Consider the following 23,739-nt stretch of genomic DNA (forward strand, 5'->3'; position numbering starts at 1 on the left):
TTCAGGGACGGCTTCTTCTTCGCGCTTGATAGAGGGATTGTAATTGGCGCATAGATATATTTTTCGCTTCTCTCTCTCTCTCTTTCTTTCTCTCCGTTCTCCGATGACGTCTTCTTCGGGATAATTATCGCGAAGGTGTTTTGAACCGATGATAATCCGTTTGTATTAGCCGAGCGATATATCCTTTCAATAGATGCTAATCAATATCATAAAATATACAGATAATTGTATGATTACACGGTTCTCCGTGTTCTATTGCCACAATGCATTGGCAGCGATTTGTCAGACGTGCAAAGCTGGAAACAATGAATTTTCACACGGCAAAGAGAGAATGTAGGGCGTGTAAAAAGTAATGACTCGACGTCATTGCGGCGTTGTTTCAAACACTCGTCTCGTGAAAATCGTGCGATACGAAAGGCGCATTAAACCGCGAATTATGTTTCATCCGTGACATCTCGCGAAGGAGATACGACACTCGTATCGTCGTCGAAACGAGTGAAAGCTCATTTACATCATCCTCTGATATCGACGAGAAACGATCCCGGCTCGCGGAATGGAGTTTTTTTATCCGTTGTCCGAGTGAAAGTCTTCCTGGACCGCCGTGTGGCGGATTTAATTGAAAACCGCACGGAAGGTCGTCAAGAGTCACTATCGTAAAGATCGCTTCAGGAACGAAAACGCGCATGTCTACATAAATACGTACACACGACTCCTTTCTGTGTTTCTCCGGGGAATTAATCATCTATTTATGCGCGTCGTGCTTTTGTCCTTGGACGATTAAATCCGAGCGATATTCTCACAACTCCCGAGCGCGCAATTTCGACACGAGTGTGTGTCTCACGAGGACTCAGCATCGTCGGACACCGGAGCGCGGTGGGTATAACATTCCTTTGGCATTTTTCACCGATTCCTTTTTGCTCCCGGGATCTCCTTTCTTCGTCATCGTTTGGCCCGCCGCTGCACAGACGCGGTCTGATACATTGCACTTGTACCGGTAATCTAGGTCGTTAATCACTGTTATTTGTCGCGCGCCCAGCGACGCCGGAAGTGCCTCGGCTACCGCCGAGGTCGTGGTTAACGAGAAAAATAGACAGCGCACTCGCTTCGCCGAACGAGCGAATGCTGTGGCTTACGTGAGTGTCGACATCGCGGCCGCCGCGTTGAAAAAGAGACGAAATCGAAGAAAAGACGAAGGAAAACTCGCGGCTAATTTCCTCCGGGACGCCATTGGCCGTTTCTATTTCCGCTTCTTAACAAAGAGAGAGAGAGAGAGAGATACGAGCCTCGAATGCTTAACCGAGTCGCTCACAGTTTCCCCATCTTACGTATATACGAAGGAAAGTAAAAGCCAACTTTCAATCGGTGGAAAACTCGGTTTTCTCTTTTGCGCGCAAATTTACGACTGTACTGTGTTAATTAAATTTTCTGAAATTACATGAATTTTACGCAGCCAAGCGGAAAACGTATTTTATTATATTTGCCGCAAGATCGGGCGAATTTAATATTATAACTGTGCGGCGCCCGTCTTTGTGTAATTGAATAAAGCCGCTCGTTGTCGAAACGTCGGTCGAGCACATTTATCAACTGAAACGCGCGATAAGATAAAGACACGGCAAATATAAAAGCCCGCTTTAATCCACTTTATTTTCTCGATATGTGGGATGTGAGCACTCAGGGTCGCGGCTTTGTATTAAATAAAGTGTGTACGCCCCCCCACAAAGAGCGGCAAGAGAGAGGATACTATGTCTAAAATGGTGGTCGAACCTCGACGGAGTCATTACGATCGAGTGCACGACTAACGAACGGGTACTCTTCTGTACTCGTTAATGGAGCGATTTCCCCATTGAGGATCATCCGTGGACACCGCGTTGGGGGCCACGGACGGAAACCCCTGCTGCCTTCGCTTCCTCTGGGACGAGTTCCACGGTCTGGGGCGATCCCCTGAATGTCTCCCCGTTGGTCGAGCGCGAATGTTGTTTCCCGTCGCGATCCCATTGGCTTCGCCGTTTAATTAGGAAAACCGATTGCTTGTTTTTCTTTTCGCGAACTGTTTTTGTTTGTTGGATTCGAGATATGACGTTCCGACTCGGTGGCGTTGACGAAAACACCACCGTTAGAAAACTGTAATATCCGTCGTGACGGATATTCGGAAGTTTCCTTTTGTTGTGTTTCTCTGTTTGAGAGTATTTGGAACAATAGAGCGCGCGCTGTATAAGTATTGTATGTGTCGTCCTCGAGAATGATGTAATGAGGAGCTTACAAAGAGACTGGAAAATGGAACTCATCATGCTCAGCCGGCCGCGAGTTGATGATGTGTCCAACATCTGCATTCTAATGTTTATTATTATTATTATTATTATTATTATTATTATTATTATTATTATTATTATTCACGGGGAAAAAAATTAATATGTAATTCCCCGCGTCACGCTCTTGTTTCGCCGGTGCGACAATTTAGAAAATAAAAGAGAAACTGTATACAATTTGCACACGTGCAGAATTTTTTAAAAATTATTTTCTGTAAACGTCTTCTGCGCTTTCTCTCTCTCTCTTTCTCTTTCTCTTGTCAAGAACATAATATGTTACTATAGCAGTTCCCGCACATTTGCGAGGTAAACACAAATGCGCTTCATTAGACACGCAGGGGGATTCTCGGATACCTGCTCTATTTGACATGATGTAAGAAGCAAACCAGAATTTCGTCGGGATGTACGGCCTCCAATAGAAGCAAGAGACCGTACAAATCCCAGGTCAGGACGAAACCGCGCTTGTAACCGACGATGTGTATGTGTGTGCGTGCGTGTCTCGGGAGGAGTAAGTAAACGGAGACGCGAAGCGGATGAAAATATTTCTCGCAGGAGGCAGAAGGGCTCGATCTTTCTCTCTCTCGTATACATACTGAGAATGAGGAGGGTGAAGTAGTACGCGGGATCAGCTAGGTGGAATATCCCGAGAGAAGCTCCCGAGGGATCGCGCGGGGAAGGGGGGAAAAACAGGGCGTTCAGGGACCCTCCATATGTCACAGGGACGACGCTAGCCCGATGTCGGAACACGATCTGCGCAAAAATGCGGGGGAGAATTGTGGTGAATATTCAGGGGAAGGGGGAGCGGAAGAGACAGTCGGACAGATAGAGAAAAAGAGCTTCAGATAAGCCGGAAGTGTACGCTGGAATCGCGTGCGCGCGAGAACACACACACAGTTTTTTTTTCTCCACAGGCGAACATCCCCTTTTCTTTCTTCTTCGTTTTCTTCGGTAGATCATCCGGACAAAGGAAAACGAGCGGTACGGAGGCGGAGCGGCAAATTGTGTCTCCATCGAGGAGGAAGCGATAATTTCTGAGATTCTCGCGTATATATTTCCATCTACGGACTAGACCGGGGGAAGGGGAAGAGAGAGGGGCCTGATAATGCCCCGGGGTACAAAACAGAGATGTAGTCCTTTGAGAAATAATTTCGTTCCTACGAGAGGGAAAAGAGAGAACTCGCCTCGGCGCGTCGCGACGGCGACTGACAAAAGCGTTTTAGCCCGTGAGAAGCTTCAAACTTTCCAGTCGAGAACTTCGCCTTCCGCGCGCGCCTGTTATTTATTGGATAAAGTAAGTACGCGTCGTTTCGCCGACGACGACGACGGTCGAAGATACGAGACTCTCGCGCTCCCCGCTCCGTAGTTGTAGTCAGTTGTAATTTAACTTGGAGTATTAATGCGTCTAATTATTAAGAAGTAACGCGACGAGAGGATCGTCGTCGTGTCTCGATCTCGAAAATAAAAAAAAATTCTTTTAAACTCGATGAGAATTAATTAAAATTTTATATATGAGAGAGCGAGCGCTGAGAGACGAAAAAAAAAATAGAAGAAGGAACGACAACCACCACGTCCGCGTCATATTTATTTGCGTAACTCGAGTCAAGTTGTATATCATAGTCATCTATTTGTATTCGACAATATATCCGGACGTCTCTTTTACTCTTACTCGGTTTGTAAGTTGAGAAAAAAAACGCTGCCTCTGTAAAATGTCTCGCGGGATGATGAACTATACCACGTCGAGCCACGGCATAAAACTAAATATAGCGGAAAGAGACAATCCAGCGGTGGGACGCGAGAAGGGGGAGAAGAAACATGGACAGGGAGTGAGAGGGAGAGACACCCCGACAAAGGGACAGTGCGAGAGAAAGAGGAAACGAAAGCCATATGGCTCTCTGGCAGACGTGGTTGCGTCCAACGAAAGAAGCGACGGGAAACATCGACGATGCGCGCAACAAAACGCGACGAGCCTAGCGCCTCCGTTTCCCTCATGAAATATAGAACGAGCCCCCCCGTGAGTAAAATTACGAGACACGTGAGAAGAGAGCAGAAAGAATATGCCTCATGGGAGTCCATCGCCCGAAAAGACGCGAGTATATCATTGGGAGCGCGCACGCACTCGTCGATACGGGAACGCGTGCGAGCGCTCCGATACATTTTAACGCGATATCCAGCGAGACGCGCGAAGCAGCAATGAGGAGCTTATCGTCGAGATTAGAGACGTATAAATTACGATGAGGCGCATAAGCTCTTGCCTCTTCTTATCCTCCGTTCTTCTTTTTCACGCGTTTTCTTCTCTTTTCTTTAAAGAGAAAGAGAGAGAGCTCTCGATATCCGTCTGGCGTTTCGAGGGAACCCGTGGAGACCGCTAATGGCCGAACTATTTTGACGTATGCGAACAGCGTACGGAACGTTTGTCACGACGTCACGGATAAGCGGAAGAACGTGGATTAGGATATCACCTGGCGGCGGGGGCTCCCCGTCCTTCTGATGCCTCGCCGCGGGAACGCTCTCGTTCGAGCGGGTCTCTTTTTTCTCTCTCTCTCTCTCTCTCTCTCTCTCTCTTTCTCTTGTGTCTCACTTTCTTTCACTCCGCGCAATTATCCCCTCTGGCGAGAACGCGATAAAGATTCGCTCGATTCCGTCCTCTGCTCGATTCCTCCTCCTCCTCCTCCGAGAGAACGAGAAAAGGAATGGAGGTCAGGATCGCGTGACTGATCGCTGATGAACTCCGCGGAGGCCATTAGCTTTATCATCGGGTGTCCAGTTGCATGCTGGACGACACACGATAAGAAACGCTACGTTAAGTTTTTCCTCGTTACTTTCCGCTTCGCCCGAACGACTCGTATTTGTCTCTCTCTCCCGAAGTTTTGCGATATATCGCGCGGAAATGGCGCAGTTTCAGATTACGTTCGCGCACACGTGTGAGTTATATATCGAAGTTACTTTTTAATCTTGAGGATATTGACATTTTTTTTCACCCGAGCTGGTTTTAAAGTTGAAGGTCTCCGTCTGAGAGGTAAGTCGTTGAACAAAATAGAGTGTATGCAAATAACTTAAAGATGAACTTATGATTTTTTTAAACTCTCGTTTATCTTTAACAATATATTTGCGGTTTTTTAATCAGTCAAGTAAATTTCAAGCAAAACTGGAAACTTAATTGAAGATGCACTTATTTTACAATATGTATATATATATATATATAGTTCTTTATTACGAATCGCGATGTAATTCTCCGCGAGCTCATGCTAAAGATATCTCTACATTGCGAGAGATAAGTAACGCGGAAGTATAAAAACGTAATCAGAGATACAGAAAAAGAGAGAGAGAGAAAGAGAGAGATGCTCCAATGACGACTCTCCGTTGATTACGGCGGAATGCAATAAATGCGGCGCGAGTTTTATTTCTTATATTTCAAACGCTCGGCCGCGGTAAAACGTCAGTTTCCTTCGCACGCGGAGATGCTTCATTTAGATAATCTCTCCGTTGAGTCCTGGTCACGCGGACTATTTATGGATCATGCGAATCGTGTTCAACACGCGCGCGTATACTTCGACCGCGTCTATACGATCTTTATATTTGAATCTTTGCAATGAAAGAGATGCAGCACCGCGCGCGCAATCGAAACACTCCTCGTCCGCTGAACGTTATCGCGATTACGCGAAGAATTAGCGATTTTTTTTTCCCGACGGTATCGACTTTCGGGGAAATTCGACCGGATTATGTCCGGATATACGAGCCGGATTCGCATCGAATCCCCTCGATGCGCGCGCAATTGACGCACGAAATCTTAATTAAGCGCAAATGAGAATCGATATTACGCGTTGCATCTGTTGGATCTTTCGAAGTTACGCTCGAAACGCGCGGCATGTTGCAGGAGCTCGCGCGGAGCTCACTTTCACCTGGCGCAAACGACCAGTTTTAGTTGCGAAATCCTCGCGGTTTTGTGTATCGATTGCGCAGATCCAGCTGCGTTTTACGCGAGTGTTTCATTTCATATACACGATATTCTCCGTCGCTAATTGCGCGAATGAAGTTTACAAGCTCTCTCGCAGCAGAGTTAGCAACAATTAAATCGCATCGATATTTCGTTTTTTTCTCTCTCTCTCTCTCGCTCTCCGCATTTGCATATTTAACGCGCGCGGTGAGATATAGTTGCGCAACGAAAGAAAACTAATTAAGGTTCATTAAGCGGTAATTGTGTGCGAGCCGCGCTACGCGGGCAGTATTATGAATTTTAATTAAGGGAAGAAAGTTCGATGATGTCGGGAAAAACCTGTTTTTTATCTTCCGTCTCCCCGATCTGCGCGCGCGCGCGTATGTGTTTTCGCTTTTCTATCCGCACAAATGCGCGATCCCGAAGCAATTCTGAAGATCGCATCCTATATACACGACCGAAGAAGAGAAACGAAAATAAACAATAGAGCTAATCGGAACAAACGGAGGCGAGGAGCCTCAAAGGTTGACAGGGAAGAGACGGAGATGACGTAATGTTCCGGAAAGAATTGTTTTAAAAACTTCTTATCGGTACAAACACTGTGGTAATAAAATCTTGAATAGGAAGAATCGCGGTCCGAGAGAGGAAAGATCGAAAAAAGTGGAACCGATCACGCGATGACCGCCTTAACGACGGTGTTCTCTCATTTATCAAGAATGGAAGTTGTCTCGCTTCTTGCGTCTATCCGTCACTCGTTAACCGGACGATCGTTACTATCGTAAAAGTCGGCTAGAGGTAAGAAAGAAGAAAAATAAGAAGGAAGGTAACGGAAAAAAGAAGAGAAAACGAAAGAGAAGATCGCGGCTTCTCCGGGGCAGAGACGTAGTTTCGGGAAAAATAATAGCGCGCCCGGGTCGCTCCAAGAGAGTAGCGATCGTCCAAGGTATAATAATTTCGGGGGACCTTCTCCTCCCCCTTCGCACGCCCCTCTAGCGCAACCGCCACCTCCGTTTGTTCACGCCGCCTTTTTCTGTGTGTGTGTACGTGTCTGCGCTCTCTCGTCTCCCGAGTGTATACATCTTTTCTTTGTTACGTTTACGAGCCTCGTCGGATCCGGAGTAAAACCGCGCCCGCCTCTCTCCCGCTCGCTCCCCTCACGCCGGTGAAATAAATCCGTGTATCCCGGAGGGTCTTAAATTCAACCGGAAATAGAATTTGTCCCGGGGCGGTCACGGGCGCCGGCGGTGGAGCGCGCGAGAGGAAAGTCCGACGAAACGCCCGGGAAACAAGAAGAAGAATCGAACGAAAGCGAGAGGCCTCTGTGCGGTGGGCCGTGGTGGAAGAACAGGAAGGAGAGGAGTGTAAAAGGAGGAGGATGAGCGAGAACTTGCACGTGCCACTGCGAAATTATCACTCTTTCCCGGACGCGATGAAAAAATTGCGAGACAAGAAATTCATTTTTTTTCTTCATTAGATAAAACGGGAGACATGAATTTTGTTAATTAGAATCGAGGAACGAGGATTAATTCTTTTTTTTTTTTTTTTCCGCGCGAAGAGCGGGAAAAGCCTTTGAGGAACGAAACTTGAAACGTTTTATTTATTATTCTACTCCACTCTCGGAGAACTTAAATACACGGCGACTAAAACAAATATCTCCTACTGGAATGTGATTTAGTAAGAGCTGACGTATATATTATTACACAAGAGAAGAGAGAGAGAGGGGGGAAGAGAACTTCTGTGTGTGTGTTATCGGGCGTGGAACTCAAAACTGAAAACCAATTACCATAAAGTAACGGACGGGCTTCCGTTACACGCTGTGTCAGGCTGAGTGTACCCACCTTTTACCTTCACGCGCAACGTGACAATCGAAGTGTCATCCATCATGTTTCGGAGATATACCGGCAGACTTTTCTACCGGATAAAGAACTTCTCTTCGCGGGATAAGCCGCGTGAAACGGCGCGACAACGAGAAGCGTCTTAATCTAGATGGAAACGTCCAACCTGGCTGCGGCGAAAGTTTTCCGCAGGGTTGTGCGCGCAAAGAGCCGGGAAGTCGGAGGGTTTGCGGGTGGAAGCGCGGCGTCACGAGAGCTGCGCGCGGGGGCCGGAGGGGGATGAAGGGGCGACGGGGAAGAGCTTTTCACCTTGAAAGGAGGCAAGTGCACTCGAAGATATTCCCGAAAGCCGAAGAGAGATATTGTACACCGGCATGTATATGTATGTATCGGTGGTGTACTCTGGCTTGCACACAGCCGCCGTCGCCGCACCCTTGGTTAGGGGGGTACACGTCTGTGACGATGCACCAGGCTCGACGCGAAACTCGTTGGAGGAAGCGCGGCATCGCACAGAGGCAGGGCTTAAAATTTTCACGAGCCACTCGACTCGGCAAGGCCTCCTCCGCCTCCCAAAATCTGCAATTTGGCGTACCTGCCTGGGTGGGTGGCGGGTTTTGCTCGGAAAGAGGTCTGGCCCGGAAGAGAACGTGCGCGGCGAGAAGACAGGGGAGGGAAAGACAGAGAGAGAGAGAGAGAGCGAGGACGCCGGAGAGGCCTTTGCTCGTTGAAGGAGGTGGCCAACCACCTAGCGAGTGGTGGGCGACCCGCTAGCGGGAGAGACGATCCTCGTCGTGTTTACGTCTGTGCTTTTCGGAGTAAAAAAGTAACCGAGTGAACGAGAAACGCGAGGGAGCAAAGCTAGCGGGGGACGAGGAGAGGGGACGAAGGAAAAAATGGGAAATAGTGGCTGCTCAAAGGTACTTTGGATACCTATCCACCGGACAACCACCCTCTTCCTTCGTTCTCCTCCATTGCCACTTCAGTCTCTCTCCTCGCTCTCTCTCTTGAGACGAGCGCGAGCGCTGTTTTCGGCAATTCCTTCTGGCGGGTCTTATCAAAAAAAATGAAAGAGAAAGCCGGATGAAAGGAAACACCGCGAATTTCTAGCTCTTCGTTCCCGAAGAGGAAGTCGTTCTGAAGTGAAGAGGAGGAGGAGTGGAAGGATGACGAAAGAGGCTCCAAGAGGTGCGTAGGTCAAGGGGGAGGGGGGAGAGAAAGAGGACATCTTAAAATTTTTTGACGAGGCCACTCTCGTCGAGCAATGGCAATAGGATAGGAAACGGAATGATACTCACCGTGTGTTAGTCGATAGCCGGGCTAGAACGCGTTGCCGAGCCGAACCGAGCTGAATTGAGCTGAAACGAGCTGAACCATAGCGGTGGCGGTGGCGGCGGTATTTTACTGAAGTCTGCAATTTCGCGGATGCATCTTGGGGGCTGACCTGGCTAGAACAGAGGGAAGGGGAAGAAGCAAGAGAAGGTCTTTGCCCGCTTTAGAAGAACTCCTAAAGCGCGCCCACTTTCTGTCTCTCTCTCTCTCTCTCTCTCTCTTTTTTTCTGTCTTTCTCACTCGTTTTATCTTCCCTTTCTTGTCCTCTGTTTTCTTTCTGTCTTTCCTTCACTCATCCGCTCTTTGACACTCTTACCTCCCCTCCGCACCTCTTCACTTTTCGGCACTCTAGAATTTCGTTCCTACTTCGATCCTCGCGCCCTCTCGTATACATGGCCACCCTTCTGTCTTTCCTCCATCGTCTTGTCCCTCTCGTTTCGTCAAAGAATAGCGAGACGCCGGCCAGACCCTAGGAACCTACCGGAGCGAAAGCGAAAGATGGAGTTGGCTGAAAAGGGACGGTCGATGCTTCCCTCTCTCTCTCTCGCACACCTCTCTCTCTGTTTCTGTTCCCGCTATGTCGCGTTTGCCGCAAGCGCAAGAAAGATGGAGGTCGAAGATGGGGCGAGCGAGAGAGAGATGGATAAACGTATGGTATTGATCCTGCGAGAACCCCTTCGCTCTCCGTCCCGAACTTTATACCTCCGGCACCCTTCCACTATCGTGATGAACCCCAAAGTTCTGTTCGTGGCTCACTCTCTCTCTCTCTTTCGTCCCTTTTCCTATTTCTTTTATTTCCACCAGAAAGAGAGAGAGAGAGAGAGAGAGAGAGACATGTTCTCGCGCCTACCGCCACTATTTTCTCTTCAACGCACGATAATTGACCGGTAAAGAGTTACGAATTCCACCACCGGAACTCTTCGCCAATATGACGCAAGTTGACCTTGAACTCGAAATACCCCCCATCCACGGCTTTTACTTTCTTTTCTTCATGTGTGTGACATGTCTCCCCCGTCATTGCCGAGTCTGAATCAGAGACGATGTTGATTACTTTCCTTTTCAGATACAAATATACACAACGAACGTGTAATTTAAAAAATGAAAGAATCTAAAGTAAAGCAAATAAAAAAACGATCTTCTTTAGAGAAAGTTTGCATTTACACGCACATTCTCTGCGTTGTAAACTATCGCTTTACGATATCAGAAAAATACAACGGAAATTTATCTCTCACAAATAAAATTACAATTTCAAATAATATAATATATTTCGTTCAGAAATGTCTGAGCGTGTACGCGCGCGCATAAAAATCAAACGAATGTATTCCTGCCGTTTTGTTTACGCAAACAATAGAAACCGTATCGTTTGTCTGCGGTATGTCTCTCGAAAATATGGAAAAGTGTGAATCTCGAGCGAGCAGAAGAAGCGGATTTTTTCAGATTTTTAATTAATGCGACCGGTCTTCTCTTTCTCTTTCAGACTCAGCCAGCCGGTGAAATCGCGCGCGCTCGTCAGTGATTGCAAACTTCGATCTACGCCGAAGATTGGAAGTGGAGGACGCAGCAAAGCCAGACCGAGCCAGTCTACCACACAATCGTATCGCCATGTAAAGCAACGGGGGAAAATTGATCTCCGCTCGTCATTAAGAGAAACCACGTTCATAGATGAAGCGAGACGACAAATAGATGCGCTTTCGGTTCTGCGATATATCGACTATCGCGTACACAACCGTCGAACTCCCAGCATTACCATCCATTCCAAGTTATCGCGGCGTCAAGAAATATTGAGCGCGTGCATGCTCGTGCGCTAAGAACCTCCGGATAGATAGAAAGAAAAAAGAAAGAAAAAAAAAAAAGGTGAGGCCGTCGGGACGATAAGCTGGAGCATAAGCTGGCAGGGAGGAAGGTGGTGGCCGGTGAAGGAGGCCGAGGAGGTGGTGGTCTCGACGAAGAGGGCGGAGGAAGTCGGCGGTGGCGACCGGCGGTGGTTGCTGCACGTCGTCGGTTGCCGTGAAACGACGCGCGAGACGACGGCGACGACGACGACTACTACGCTGCTGGGGGACGAAGCGACGCGTGAAGGAGGCATGAGGAGGCGAGAGTGACGACGCTGTGCTGCATCCTCGCCCAGATCGTGAGAGGACCGGCGGCAGTGGGGTCCTCACACACGGCGATAAGAATGGCCCCCTTCAATATGGCAGGCGTAGCAGGCCTTCTAGCCACCTGCGCCGCCGTTGCTGCTTCCGCTGCCCACCTTCTGCCGTTGTTGCTGTTGCTAATCTGCCCGCGAGGGACACAGGCGGAACAAGGTAAGGCCCTCACGTTCGGGTTTCCCTTCTTCTTTCTGCCTGCCCTGCGTAGGGCTAATCGAACTTCGAGATGATAGTCCACAGCGACACCTCGGGTCGCGATGTATCGCGCCGATTGCCACTCTCGGATGTATACTTAGCCAGATGTATCGGGTTAGGCAGAGGGATCGAAGCGGTTACCGCCGCCGTTGCCGTGTGATCGACCGATCTGTGGATTATCCCGGGAAAGGCGGAGCCTTCTCCCGATAGCCGTTTATCGTCAACCGGAATCGCGCCGATGACTTAATTATCTCCGCGCGCCCGACCGACGCGGCTTCATTCAATTCGAGAATCCCAGGTACCTCCAGATCTCGTTAGCTACCAGACTCGTTAAGAGATAAATAATTCAATACAAAGTAATCTCTTCTTTAAAACGTGTGAGACATTTTTTTTTGAAAACAAAATTTCTATTTTCAATTCTAGCTGCAAATTCGTATTTTGAACTCTAATGCGACTAATTAATCGCGAAATCGTCGTGTGGTAGGACTCTAATTACTCGCAATATCTCCTTTGTCCTGATACGAGACTCTCTCTCTCTCTCTCTCTCTCTCTCTCTTTCTCTCTGGCACGCTTCTTCTTTCGAATAATGGAGAAGCGAGCGTAAGGGACACGTTAGTTCGCATCAAGCCGACGTTTCCTGACGCTCCGGTCGTAATTTCGCGGCGCGGCGCGGTGCGGCGACCGCGTGATTTATTGCACGGAGACGCTGAATACGAAAGGAAGGGAGAAAGAGAGAACGAACCAAATTGCCACGACACTAATTGCGTACGCGCCGCTATACTTACCCACACAGGAGTATCCTAACGGCCGATCACGTGGCGACTATGAGAGTTTCTCATCTACTTCAACTCGCATTAAGCTATTATTTTATATAATCCGTCTACTCTCTTTCGTGAAACGCGATCCGCCCCACCTCAATCCTCCCGGTTCTGATTCAGCATTCGTTTCTTCCAAATGTCGCATTTACGTTCGCGCTCTTCGAGTTGTCCCGCATTAACGCCAATTGAAAGTTTTTTTTTTTTTTTTTGCAGTATATTTCAGACATTCTCTACTCTAAGTATAGTCGGCAGGTTAAATATTGACGGGGCGAAGTCTCGGATCCATTTACAGTAACTAAGCACTTTGTCTCTCGTCCGTCCTTAATCGCGATATAATTCCCTCGTCGCATTGAGATTCACGGCAACGCGCTTTTAATTTTCTTTTTTTCTTTCTTCCTTCTCTCTCTCTCTCTCTCTCGCTCTCTCTTTCTCTCTTTTCCCTTTCTTGCGAGCGCCGAGTCAGTGTCCCGAGGCGATGGACGTTGTTTGCTCGGATAAAGGATTCTTCTGTGTGCACTGCCCTCGTCCCGATCGCTGCGAACGTGATTTAACGGAGCCAAGATTGGCCTCCTCGGTCCCATTATGCGTTTCTGAAGATCATCCACGCGGGGCTACCCGGAACGTTTTCCATATTTTAACCGAAAAAAAGCTTGGCGCCTCGGGCGTTCCGATGGCTCGCCCTCTTCGCGCCGCTTCACCCTCTTCCCTCATTCCACCCTTTCGCAGAGAGGAATAACGATAATTTCGTAATGCGGACCAATCTTCCGAATTGCGAGATCGTCCGAGGTGCCGGTAGTTAGCGTTCGGGGATTAAAAGGGGGTCGTTTCTTTCGCGCGCTTTCGGAGACGATAGACGCGCCGGCCTCTCTTCTGAGACGACGCAGAGTTCGCAGCGTCCCACATTGTTTCGGCTTTCAAGCGTTTGTGTAAAATGAGACGCGGGCGGGTCCTAACTCTTAACTCTCGCGTTGTTTTTTTTAACTAACATCCAAATTAACTACTAACATTTACCAAATTAACCCTAACCTAACATCCACCGGAGTAAAATTAAGCGGGTAATAAAACTTATTAAAATAATTTATGAAAATTATTGCTCTCGCGATCTGACAAGTTTTTTCTTCAGAAAAAACCTATTCTCAAGTTATAAAATAAAAGTTATTGGTTTCTCAACGTACTTGCACGACCGGATTCCGAGACATCTCGCATTCCTTTGATTTTGTTTTGTCACATAAATTGGGGACCTCGTAGCAGCCACTTTTGGCCACGTCTTTTGGTGTGTACCACACTCGTGTGTCATGTGTTCTTCATGTGTTTATATATCACACACTCTCTTTATTATATTTATTAACTTTTTGCACACGTCTATAAAATGATATTATTACTTTTTATTATCATAATGAACCCTAAATCCCATGTGCTCTCCCCTGCTTTTGGCGAATTTCGGCTGACTCGGTTTCGAGATCTCCGGGTTGCATCCTACGATCGCGGCCACCGTGGACTTCCCGCGGCAAGTTTCTCCGGCGGTGGCAGAAGGATTCCCCCTTGGGAATCGTTCCCTCTACTCCCCGTGCCCCGGTACGTAACGCGTTTAATGGAACTTGCCAAGGATCCGTTCCCAGTGGACCGTGTCTGCCGATGGAGGCGGCTAACTTCGTTTCCCTCGACTCGCACGAAACGCGAGCTTCTCGTTATCCTTGCCCTTTCCCCGCGATATCTTTGCGAGAGCGCTGCGCTTCTCTGTCTGTAGCTGTTGCTGCTGCTGCGTCGTCGTCGTCGTCGTTAACATCCGTGAACTTTATCCTTCGATCGTATTCGTGATCCCTGAGACGCGCGTCCATTACTTTAGTTCCCGAACTTGCAAATTTACAGACACGAGAAACGGCCGAGAAGGAGCTTTGCGCGCGAATTATCGGGACTTGAAATTCTTCGTCGGCGCGTAATGTCCCGCGAGATCGAATTCCTGAGCTCGTCGTCTTACGCTCAGCCACGAGGAATGCACGTGGTATTTGCGCGCGATAATGAATATTATCGACGCGCGGATCGGAATCAAAAATCCGTAAATTTGAAAAATTGCCGAAACGTTTGAGTGTGAAAAATACGAAATAAAGAAAGACGAGATTATAAAAATAAAAAATCGCGCGATATTACGTTTCAGTTAATAATTAAACTGACAGGCGTTTATCTTCACGCGGTGGGAATTTCGCAAAATCATGTAGCGAGCAGAAATCTATTATACACAGTTTAGCCTCGCCTTTTCGCGCGCGCTCGATCACGAACGAGCCCTTTCCGAGAGAGTTTTAGACGAACCGAATGCCGTAATACGGCGGTCGAAACTCAATTACTTTCTCGAGAAGCAAGGAGCCCCCACGATGCCACGTTCTCGCTACCACCGTCCACTCGAACTCATTTACCGTAGAAGCGAGTCCATCCGTTTTGCTCGCCGGCGATGCGATCTCCTTGAGAAAGAGAGAGAGAGAGAGAATTACACCGGCGAGAGAAACCCCACCTAGAACTCAAAACTTCCTTTCATTCGATTCCGTTGTACGTAGCGGACATTAGCTAGAACGTGAAATCAGGAATGGACGAACGAGAGAATCGAAGTTACGTCAGCGAGAAGACGAAGAACGCGCCCGGGCGCGTTTCTTGCTCGCTAACTTCTCCCTCTCTAACTTCTCGGCGCTGATTCGTTTACCGTAAATGCATTAATCGATACCGCCTTCCCTCTCGATGCAACTCTAGCTCTCTCTCTCTCTCTCTCTCTCCGAGTGCCTCGACACGTTGATTAAATTATAGCTAATCCCACTAGGAGCGATCCTTCTCTCGTCGTCCTGTCTTTCGTCTCGCGTCACGCGCGAGCACGAGTGTCGAAGTGCTCTCTAGGCATATTCTCTCTCTTGTCTCTCCGCGAAAGATGGCAAGTTTCCTTCGCGACCGCCCTCAACGATGGCAACTAGGAGAGGAAACGAGGAAGAAGTTAGCGATCCCCTGACGCAAGCAGAAGCGGCATCATCGGGATATTGGGAGCAAGGAGCGACGGCGGTAGCCGGGAACGGGTCTCGCGAGAGAGGCAGCCAGTCCTCTCTTCCCGTAGCAAACTCGATTGCCTCCGCGAAAAGGCAGAAAGACTCGTTCGATCTCGTGGCTGCGCGAGAACCCGGCTCTCGTCGCTTTTGCTCCTTCCTCCTTGAGCAAGTCTCTCCTCTCTCTCTCTCTCTTCGCTGCTGCCCTTTTCTCTCTTTCTCTCGTTTCCTAACTCTCTCTCAGGGCACGGTGAGTAAGAGACGCGGCAACGCCGCAGGAATGCCCCCGGCCAACCCACCGCATGCATACCTGTACAACCTACTACTCTGATCCCGGGCCCCGACTATACACCAGCATCCTATCGGCCCGACAAGGACGGAGGTAGGACTTGTCCCCTAACGTCTGTGTGTGTGTGTGTGTGTGTGAGAGAAATGAAGGGAACCGAGAGAGAAGGAGAGAAAGAATAAAGACACGGATAGAGAGAGAAAGAGAGAAGGAAGGAACTGTGCTCTTCTTTGTGTACGAGTGTACGTGAAGGTTGAAGAGAGGACTTATGGTTCCGGCCTATGTGCGCTGCCCGTGCGCGAGGAAAAGATCACACGACGAATGTAGGCTACTCTCTCATTGACCGAGCTCGCTGTGGCACCGCGGGTTGATGAGAGAGGAAGAAAGCGAAAAAGAGAGAAAGAGAAAACGAGAGTGAAGATTCGCGAGATGGTATATCCCCGCAGATGCACCGGTGCGGCGAAAATGCATCTATCGCGAAATTGACCGTCTTGCAACTTCGAGAAGCGGTTTTACGCGCTCTTCTGCTGCATTATGCACCGAAGAGCGAGATGTCCGCGTTATTTCCCCGCGCGTTTAGCGTCACTGAAAATGTCGAAGAACATTTTCCGCGGATAAGAATGTAAAAGAGAAATCCAATATGTGTGTGTAGAATGTCGCGCGGAGAGAGAGAGAAAGAGATTGGCCGTTGGATGTGATATCGGAATTTATAATACAAATCGCGATGTTTGATTGCGACATCAATTAAGAACGAAAATGACGCGAGTTAATGTATTCACACGAGATATCAAGGGTTATTATCGGATACCTGTCGACGTTTTGATACGCGAGACGTTTAACTTATATCTTCGGGAGAGAGAGAACGCGGTTGGCTCCGTATCGGTATCAATGCGCGACACGTTTCGATCGACGCCGATGTTCGATCTTCCGAAATCGACTGTGGCGCGTCGAAAAAAACTTCATATTTTTAACTCGACGTTGTCGTGTATTCTCTCTCTCTCTCTCGCTCTCTCTCTCTCTCTCCTTGCCCGGCCGCGGAATATCAATGCGATTTAAATATTCAATATCATCGGCGACGTGCAATATCTGCTCACGGTGGCACAGGCTGTGGCACCGATCACAAAGGACGCGGCCCCGGCGGGTATAACCTGCCAGAATAGAAATCAGTATTTTTTTATCCCGAAGCTTTTTGTTTCGCGGGACGATTGGACGAAATCGCCCTTCTCTCTCTCTTTTTTTTTAATGCCAATCTTACTCCTATAAATACAGAGCTTTATCTCGCGCGCTTTCCGCGGAACCGCCGCAATTTCGTTCCCAGCTGAAAGGAAACCGTCACGTCGGTGGTCCTCTTTGTCGCGCGCTCTCGTTAGATTTCCCAACGACGCGCGTGGTGACGACGAGATGTGGCTCGATCGCGCGCCGCAGAGACAAATAAACTTGTCAAACTCAGGAGGCGGGAAAAAAACTCGCGAGAAGAGGAACAGAGAGACAAAGAGAGAGAGAGAGACAAGCAAAACTCTTTCTCGCGGTGTGCGTGCAAAACGTTGCGCGCGTCGGGCGTAACTCGGCGCAAAACGAGCATTGCGCGAGACGAAACGCGATATGCAGCACGCGGGTACGCGGCGGAGCATAAATTTTAATCGCCGAGAAAAATCTTGAGCGAGAAGACGAACCGAACGAGAAAAGAAGATGAGAGAAGGATGAGAAGAAGAGGAAAGAGAGAAGAGAACGACGTCGGTTAAGAAGAGGAAGAGACAGGTATATAGAGATATATGGAGAAGTTAGAGGCATGCCGCCCGAGAGTAAAACGCCGTCGAATAGCGGGGCGAACGAGGCCCCGTGTGCTAGCCCCGTGTTACGTGTTTCCCCGTTTCAGCCGGCCATTCAAACCGGTATAATTTCCGTGAATCCGATCTTCGATGCTGTAGGCCACGAGTGTCAAACTCCCGGACAGTCTTTCATTTATCTCGAGTGATTTAAATAACGTATCGATAATTTTGTTGCCAGGCGCGCGTTGTTGTCTCTCAATTTGCTCTCGCAACAATTTTATTGCACGTATAATTTGTGCACAAAAATATACCCTAAAGCATATTATTATTATTATTATTAAATTTTCTCTTTTGAATATTTTCATTAAAATTCTTTAATACATCGGGGACCAAGGTCATTTGAAATTACAATATTTTTCTAGATAGACACTTCGGAAGTTTGGAGTCTCGATCTATATGCTAATTTCAAAATTGTTTGATTTGTATTTCCGCAAGACGATAGATCAGGTCTAAGGTAAGTTTTTTTTTTTTTTTTTTTTTTTTTCTACGGCACAAAGCTACGCGAACTAGCCCTTAGGAGAACGATATTTTAAATAATGTTGTTATGGTAAATGCGCGGAGGGATGGAACAATTTCTTGAGCCGGGAAACAATATGTGGGAAAGATGGAAGAGAGCGAATTGCTTCTCGAAAGTCGAAAGTGGTGCGTATCGACGTGTACACCGGGCGATGCGCGCGTTTTATGTATCAGCCCCACGGTTTTTACACCCCGTGCTCTCTCTCGCCACCCGCCGTCTAGCGTCGCGCGCTTTCGTTCCTTCTCTCTTTTACTCTCTTTCTCTCCTTCCTCTTTCATCCCTGTAAAGTCTCTCGAGGCGTCGCGACGAGGGCGTGAGCGTCGGCTGGTTACATTTCCTAGCAGACCATTATTTCTCTCTTACACCCACGCGCGCGTGCAAACGCGCGCCACTCACACGCGCGAGGGCATAGATACCCGCGCGCACACCTGCGTGCCGACACGTACACACACACACATACACACCCTCGCGCGAGCACCGCATTTTCTCCCTTTTTGCCCCCGCTACTGCATTACCTTTTCCGAGCAGCAGGGAGTTAGGAGTGTCTCGCTGCATATTAATGAAAAAAATTGTGACTTCCCTCCGTCATCCAGCAGCCGCCGCCGCCGCCGTCGCCGTCGTCTCCGCCACCTGCGAAAAAAGGAAGAGAGCTGGAAAAGAAACGAGAGATTTCTCACCGCGCTGCCGCCGTTGGATCCGCGCGCGACCGTGTCTATCTCTCTGGATACGTTTCCACCTCTATCTTCTCCTCCTCCTCCTCCTCCTCCTCCTTTTGTGCGCCGTTATAACGACACCGTAAATAAGATATCTCGCATGAAATATAAGACCGACATTTGTTTTCGAAGGAGAACGGGCGCTTGAAAATGGACGTGTACGACATGTGTAGGGAAGACGTATGAGTCTAAGTCGGTTGCGTGTCATTCAGCAGCTCAGTCGGGGATAGATATGCGACATTATGTACGCGTTTGTGTGTGTGCGTCACTTTTTAAATAACTCGAAATAATCATAATCCAATAGATCATGAGATATAGAAAATAGCGGCGCGTCACAAACAAAGACAATTCTCGATCTCGGTACTTAGCTTTAAACGATGCCGATCAGGAGCGTTGAGCGGCATTAATGCGATACGCGGCTAAATAAGGTTCGGATTCAGCGAACAAGCGGAACGGCTGAATCAGGTACACGCGAAGGTCTTACGTATCGGAACGAGTTCGACATATTCGCGCGTTCGTGTGTTGGGATACGATCAGGTGCGCGTAAGTGCATTTCTAAGACGGCATAATGGCGGAGTGCCGCGCGTTTAGGAGGAGGTGAGAGTCTGCTCTTGCACGGCGACCGTCTCTGAACGCGCTGAGAGGCAAAGCATTTAACGTCGCGCGCGGGTAATAAACGTTTTAGCGATGAATTTAACGCAGCTGCGCCGCGCGTAAAATGCCCGTACGTCGCGCGAAACGTCGAGGTTTCGAAATTTTAAACACGGCCGTGTTTCAAATCAACCATATCCCCGACCGTGTATATAAGTCGATCCGCGAGTAACGTTAAAACTTCGGAGTCGAAAAACGGCCGGCTGACCTCACGCTGACGACAAGTCTTGTCGTCTGAAATCGATAGTTTGGGATGTAGAAATTCCAGAGATCGTAGAGAATTTTCTATAAAAGCGCGATGACGTTTATCGTTTTCGATTTATTTGTTTCCGAGCAGCGCGAAAACTCTTTAATAGCCGCGTGCCGACGTTATCGGACATCGGGACACAACATCTCCTCGAAGTGACCCGGAGAGAGGTTTTGGGCGCATTTTTGACGAGATCCGTTCGCAGCTTCCATCGCGAACGAACCCCGCCGAGGTCACCGGCGTCGGCTGGAACTCGACCGGTGATTCGAACGAGAAACGAAACGAGATAACTTATGCGCGCGGCTGACTCAGGTTCCTCGTTATTTTGGATCGCGTCATAAAATCTCGGTCTTAACAACGCACGCGAGAGGATATCCCACCCTGCAGGCTGGAATTGAAAGATTCCTGGGAACGCGTCGGTCGAACGCGAAAGAGAAAGAGAAAGAAGAACGCGGAGCGAGCGAGAGGAGAGAGGAGAGAGAGAGAAACCGCAAATATCTCCTTCGACCGCGAGAGCGAACGCTTTGCTAATGAACCCTCTCATCGCCCTCATCGTGCTGATTAACGACTGCTCGAACGAACCGACCAGGCTTTGCGCGGTCTGATCAATATCGCGTTTTTTAGGAAATTATTTCTGCATGAGCGACCGGCCGACTAGCGACTCAAACGAGAGAGACGCGGTCCCGCGACTCTATTTTATAATTATTATTATTATTATTAATTCCACGAATTGTAATAGACCGTAAACCTTTCGTCTGGTCGGCATCTATCTCGTTAGCCACCCAAGTTTTTTCAAGATTGCCAATAAAATTCCGCTTTCTGCTTCATTAGCGTATAAAAAAAAAAAAAAAAAAAAAAATACTAGTTTTATTGCTTTAACAAAAACTTCTGTCAGTTTATTAGCAAAAAAATTACCATTACGCTGCCGCCGAATTTAACGTCGCGCTCTCGAAAATTACGGGTTACAGATCTGTGCGCGCATTCCCGATTAGTTTTACAATCCCTGATAGACGTCATTAATTGTTACGTCGCATTATCGACAAACCTGTCATTAAAATTGTTCGTAAAACACCTTTCTCCCCGTTCTCGAAAGAACGTTTGCGCGATTAATCGAACGCATTAAACGAAGACGAAGCGCGCAATTCGTCATTCGAATTCTAAGAATACGTTCGCGACAAAGCGGATACTTTTATGGAAGACGCTGTCATTATGCGGAAGAGCATACAGAGAGACAAAAAAAGAAATCGAGTAAAAAGGGCGGTGAAAAATAATCGTAATTGCTCGCCCGTACATAATGAGAGAGAACGAATGCCTTTAATAAAATAATTATTGAAAGCTAATAGATTCTCGGAACGCATTAACGAGTTTTGTTCTTCTTATTTTTTTTCGAGATAAATTAGCGTTCGCATCGTGTGTGCGCATCGAGCATAAAAGGAACACGTTTATGCACGCGTGCAAGACACGTGCAAAATTGTCGCGAGCACGCATGCACGCGTGTACAACAGAGACAGACACACGTACGCGTATCTCCGCGTAATGGCCACAGAACACTCTCCCTTCTCTCTCTCTCTCTCTCTCTTTCTCTTTCTAATATTCTCGGTATGTGGAATTCACCCAGCCGTATAAATTGCCGATCGGACAGGTGGCCGACAAATCGCCGTCGAAGGAAAATATATATACGGGATATGTCCCGTTTTTCCCTCTCTCCCCTTTCCTCACCTCGCGCATACACGAACGCACGCGCGCACACACACCTACGCGAGATAATCTAAAATATATCTTCATTCCCTCCCTTTTTCTCTATGCATATTCGCGCGACGATCGGTTTTTGTTTTTCCTCTCTCGCTGTTGATTAAGCCGGATATATATATATATATATATATATATACATGTACACGTTGCCGATCGCGCGCGTCTCGTTCGCATGTGGGGATTATCGGTATGCGGGATTACTGACCCGCATAAATCTCCGATAGAGGCAGAGCGTCGCGCGATGGGCGCCGGCCAGCCAGCGGCGGCAATTTTCCGATGATTTTCGCTGATCGCTTCGACCGGGCGAATCGACTGGCGCGGGGAACGCGATAGAAAAATAATAAAGCGTATATAGGAAAGAGAACGACGCGCGCATCCGATTCTAACGAGATATTTATCTTCGGTTCTTTTTTTTTTTTTTTTTTTATTTTATTTTGTCTCTCCCTGTTGATCGCTCCCGGTCGAGATCGCGCCCGGTCAATTAAAAAGAACAACGAGAATTATAATCGGACGAATCGATTCTCTCCCGACTCTCGTGTTCTTCTCGTTTTTCAACCTCACTAAGACAGCGAGTGACGGGTTTTCGGCAGATATTTAGGCCGATTAATTTAATTATCGCGATCAATAGTGCGGGTATGCCCGCTTGTAGAGATCATGCGATAATTTGCATAGTGATGCGAGCGATTCGGCCATTCGAGAAACCGGACCGGGTATATAAACGCGGAAGAGACCGAACCGCCGCGTCGTCGAAACCGGCGCTTGACGACGAGGGAACGAGGACCGATCAGGACCGAAGCAAAATGGGCCGAAGCATGTTGTCAAGCGAATTTATTTTTCTCCCGTGATGACGCGCGAGAGAGAAAAACAAAGAGAGATTCGGGACGAACGAACCAGTCCCGTCGGGGATCTTGAGATCGGGTCGCTTTGTCCGACGATCGTTTGAGACGATTAATTTGATTATCGCGGTCTGATAGCAATTTACATAGTAATACGCGGCTTACGACCGAGAAAAAACGATCGTGCAGCAGGATCGACGGAGACGCGATGAGAGATACACTCTCGACGAGAGAAAGAACGAGCAAAGTGGACGGCGAATTGCTCGCGCTCTCGCCGAATTCCCCGCTTACACGTTCCCTCGTTGTTTTAGATTAGAGAATTCGATTATCGCTGTCGCCTCTCTCCGAGGACGAAAGGTTTCTATTCCAAAATGCTATGCGCGGTGATTTACATGCTAATACACAGAAGCCCCCTTCTCTCTCTCTCTCTCTCTCTCTCTCTCTTTCTCTTTCAGATATACAACGCACCTCTCACATACCGCGCATTGAAACGCGCAGAACGTAAGATAAATTAAAGGTCCCCTCACACGCACACGCACACACCGCGAGGCTGCATCGTCGCGCATCATCTACCGTTAATATCGCTGAGAAAATTTACGAGCGGGTTGAAGATGAGGGTGGAGGAAGAGAGAGGAGGAGGAGGAGGAGGAGGAGGAGGAGAAGATGATGGGTTTTATTTATTCAGATTCGACCGGGGTCTCGCGACTCTGCACGGAAACAAATAAATATTTCGGTGAATTGGCTCTATCCCAACCGCGAGTGATTGATATATCTTACCTCGTGACTTTCGTTTCTTTTTTTATCTTTCTTTCCTTCTCGATGCTTTTTGTTTGTTAGTCGTCCGGTTTTATATTTGTTTGAAGAGATGCATATTTTATTGCGCGCGCGTATGTGTGTGTGTATGCAGAGACCAGAAAACTGCGCGCGCGAGGCTAGGTATAGTTTAATATTGTCCGCGTTGTGTGATCGACCGATCTTCATTTCATTAACAATGGCACCGGGAAAGATGCGCTTCTCATTATTTCCCATGCATACTAATCGCCTGATAAACCAGCTGCCATACTCGCGTTTCTTTTGTGAAGCGTCTTGCATTCCGACGTGTCTAACCCGCGTAATATTATAAGAATCCGTTTTCACTGTCACGTGCACGTCATACATACGAGAGTTCATTTCTGAAGTGTTAATAAACGCTTTCTCTCTTTCGTCTCTCTTTAACGCCAGAAGCCCCGAGGAAAGGAGAAAGAGAGAGGAAAGAGAAGAAAGAGATCGAGGAATCGAGAGACCGCTGGAAAGGAAAGGGGGATGGGTTCGGAAAGTGTCG

General features: G+C 48.1%; 1 protein-coding gene across 7 annotated transcripts in view; it reads left to right on the plus strand.

Moving 5' to 3' along the window:
* Positions 1 to 23,739, plus strand: part of LOC109853572 (ephrin type-B receptor 1-B) — a 94,532-nt gene that overhangs the window by 23,133 nt on the left and 47,660 nt on the right. For all 7 annotated transcript variants that reach the window (XM_020425810.1, XM_020425811.1, XM_020425814.1 and 4 more), the window contains exon 2: positions 10,882 to 11,710. In XM_020425810.1, the coding sequence (XP_020281399.1) occupies positions 11,581 to 11,710 (130 nt within the window). In that variant the 5' untranslated portion in view covers positions 10,882 to 11,580. The remainder of the gene's footprint in view (positions 1 to 10,881; positions 11,711 to 23,739) is intronic.

The sequence above is a fragment of the Pseudomyrmex gracilis genome, unplaced genomic scaffold (assembly GCF_002006095.1).
Source record: "Pseudomyrmex gracilis isolate BER0280 unplaced genomic scaffold, ASM200609v1 scaffold_50, whole genome shotgun sequence".
Taxonomy (NCBI): Eukaryota; Metazoa; Arthropoda; class Insecta; order Hymenoptera; family Formicidae; genus Pseudomyrmex; species Pseudomyrmex gracilis.